Raw genomic sequence first — 2,923 nt, 5'->3', positions numbered from 1 at the left:
GGGGGGGCCCATGACTGAGCCACTTCCTGCCTTCCCCGGAGCAGCTGAAGCTCCGCCAGGACTGCCGGCACTACGGCTACCTGAACCGGGAGAGCTCTGGGCTGCCCGGCATGGACGATGCAGCCAACTTCCGCACCATGCAGGTACCGCCGGCCGCAGCCTCGGGGGGCTGGGAAGCCGTGACACCCCTCCTTCCCAAAACACCCCAGGGCTGACTCCGTCCCTCTGAGCTGCCCGTGTCCGTCCCTAGGATGCCATGAGGGTCATTGGCTTCTCGCCCGCCGAGGGGACAGCACTGCTGGAGGGGACGGCCGTGGTGCTCAAGCTGGGCAACGTGCAGCTGAGCAGCAGCTACCAGGCCAGCGGGATGGAGGCCTGCAGCATCGCTGAGCCGCAGGGTAGGGACAAGGACGGGGACAGGCTTGGAGCGGGTCGGGGGGACCCCGCTCGGCCCCTTGGCTCAGCCTCGGCACCGCTGCCTCCCCACGCAGAGCTGCAGGAGATCTGTGAGCTGACCGGGCTGGACACCGGTGTCCTGGAGCGGGCGCTGTGCTCCCGCACAGTGAAGGCACGGGACGAGATGGTGCTCACCACCCTCAGCGTCCCCCAGGTGAGCGGGACTGTCCCCTGTTGTGGGGGTGATGCCTGGCAGCCCCCCAGGAGCTGGCACGAGCCCTTCGCCCCTCTCCCCAGGGCTACTATGGTCGGGACGCACTGGCCAAGAACATCTACAGCCGCCTCTTTGACTGGCTGGTGAACCGCATCAACACCAGCATCCAGGTGAGCACATGGGGTGACAGGCACCGGTCTCCCCGTCCTGGAAGGGGCCCCAGACCCCCATCCCACATGGGGCCAGGACACAGCTCAGCACCCCGCTGCCTCCCCAGCTGAAGCCAGGCAAGCAGAGGAAGGTGATGGGTGTCCTGGACATCTATGGCTTTGAGATCTTCCAGGTGAGCGCAGGGCCCACCCGGCCCCATCCTACTGCTGGGGGGGCTGGGGGTGGCCGGTGGGACATGGAGTGGGGCTGGGGGCTTGGGCACGACCTGCCACGCGGGACCCTTCTCTCGCAGGACAACGGCTTTGAGCAGTTCATCATCAACTACTGCAACGAGAAGCTGCAGCAGATCTTCATCCTGATGACCCTGAAGGAGGAGCAGGAGGAATACGTCCGAGAGGTACCCCGGGCCCGTGCCGGTCGGGCTGGATGCGGCCCCTCTGCCTGTGCCAGAATACGGCCCCCAAGGAGCTTTGACCCCCCGGGGACAGGGAAGTGCTGGAGACAGCCCCGCAGCACGTCCCTCCCTCGCCCCACTCCCTGCTGGGAGCAGATTCAATAGCAGGAAGGCAGGGAGGGATTCGGGATCCCCGTCCCTGTGGCCGGACGTCCGGTTCCTGCCCCACATCCCCTGGGGGGGGTAACGAGAAGCTGCAGCAGATCTTCATCCTGATGACCCTGAAGGAGGAGCAGGAGGAATACGTCCGAGAGGTACCCCGGGCCCGTGCCGGTCGGGCTGGATGCGGCCCCTCTGCCTGTGCCAGAATACGGCCCCCAAGGAGCTTTGACCCCCCGGGGACAGGGAAGTGCTGGAGACAGCCCCGCAGCACGTCCCTCCCTCGCCCCACTCCCTGCTGGGAGCAGATTCAATAGCAGGAAGGCAGGGAGGGATTCGGGATCCCCGTCCCTGTGGCCGGACGTCCGGTTCCTGCCCCACATCAGCTGGGGGGGGTGCCTGTGGGGCAGGGTCTGTGCGCCACGTGTCCGGTGGTCCATGCATCTGACCCCCATCTGCTCCCAGGGCATCCAGTGGACGCCAGTGGAATTTTTCGACAACAGCATCATCTGCAACTTGATCGAGAACGTGAGTTGCCCCCCAGTGCCAAGGGCCCGGTTTGGGGTCCCAACCCCCCCCCTCTCCATCATACCCGGTGTGAGTTGGGGCTGAGCAGAGCCCGGAGCAGCCCCGGTTCGATGGAGCCGCTGCTCGGGGCTGGGGCCGGTTTGGGGTGACACCGTCCATCACGGCGCAGAGCAAGTCCGGGATCCTGGCCATGCTGGACGAGGAGTGCCTGCGGCCCGGCGTGGTCAACGAGGACACCTTCCTCACCAAGCTGAACCAGCTCTTTGCCACCCACAAGCACTACGAGAGCAAGGAGACACAGAACGCCCGGCGCATCATGGATGCCAGCCTGCCGTCGCAATGCTTCCGCATCCACCACTACGCTGGCAAGGTCCGCCAGCGGCCACGGGCACCCACCGGCACCCGCAGCCCCGGTCCCAAAGGGGGCAGCCCGGACCCCTGGGTCCTCTTCCCAGCTTTGCATGGGCGCTTCCCAGCTTTTGCTGGACAGGGAATGGGCACGCACACGCTGAACCGTAACCCGCCCGCTCTCTCCTCCCTCCCCGAGCGCGTCCCCCCGTGCACCCCGCTGAGCATTGACCCCGCTCCCATGCTCAGGTGACCTACAACGTGACCGGCTTCATCGAGAAGAACAACGACCTGCTCTTCCGCGACCTCTCACAGGCCATGTGGGCCTCCCGGCACACGCTGCTGCGGTCCCTCTTCCCCGAGGGAGACCCCCAAAAGGTCTCCCTCAAGCTGCCCCCCACCGCCGGCTTCCAGTTCAAGGCCTCGGTGGCGACGCTGATGAAGAACCTCTACTCCAAGAACCCCAACTACATCAGGTACTGGCCCCGGGGGGAGCCCCGACACCAGCCCTGGCACCAGCGGGACCCCCCCAGCCCACCGCTGCCCTCCCCAGGTGCATCAAGCCCAACGAGACCAAAACGGCAATGCTCTTCACGCCGGAGCTGGTGCTGGCGCAGGTCCGGTACCTGGGGCTGATGGAGAACGTGCGGGTGCGGCGGGCGGGTTACGCCTTCCGTCAGCTCTACAGCCCCTTCCTGGAGCGCTACAAGATG

At 66.4% G+C, this 2,923-nt stretch overlaps 1 protein-coding gene across 1 annotated transcript in view; it reads left to right on the top strand.

The window, feature by feature from the left end:
* MYO1A (myosin IA) overlaps window positions 1-2,923 on the top strand; it is a 16,773-nt gene that overhangs the window by 4,535 nt on the left and 9,315 nt on the right. The window contains exons 4-13 of the mRNA XM_009882818.1: window positions 20-143; window positions 251-398; window positions 492-610; window positions 694-780; window positions 888-953; window positions 1,074-1,178; window positions 1,800-1,862; window positions 2,032-2,232; window positions 2,460-2,686; window positions 2,764-2,923. Coding sequence (XP_009881120.1) covers window positions 20-143; window positions 251-398; window positions 492-610; window positions 694-780; window positions 888-953; window positions 1,074-1,178; window positions 1,800-1,862; window positions 2,032-2,232; window positions 2,460-2,686; window positions 2,764-2,923 — 1,300 coding nt within the window. The remainder of the gene's footprint in view (window positions 1-19; window positions 144-250; window positions 399-491; window positions 611-693; window positions 781-887; window positions 954-1,073; window positions 1,179-1,799; window positions 1,863-2,031; window positions 2,233-2,459; window positions 2,687-2,763) is intronic.

The sequence above is a fragment of the Charadrius vociferus genome, unplaced genomic scaffold (assembly GCF_000708025.1).
Source record: "Charadrius vociferus isolate BGI_N301 unplaced genomic scaffold, ASM70802v2 scaffold794, whole genome shotgun sequence".
Taxonomy (NCBI): domain Eukaryota; kingdom Metazoa; phylum Chordata; class Aves; order Charadriiformes; family Charadriidae; genus Charadrius; species Charadrius vociferus.
The sequence above is the reverse complement of the archived record's forward strand: the minus strand, read 5'-3'. Positions and strand labels throughout refer to the sequence as shown.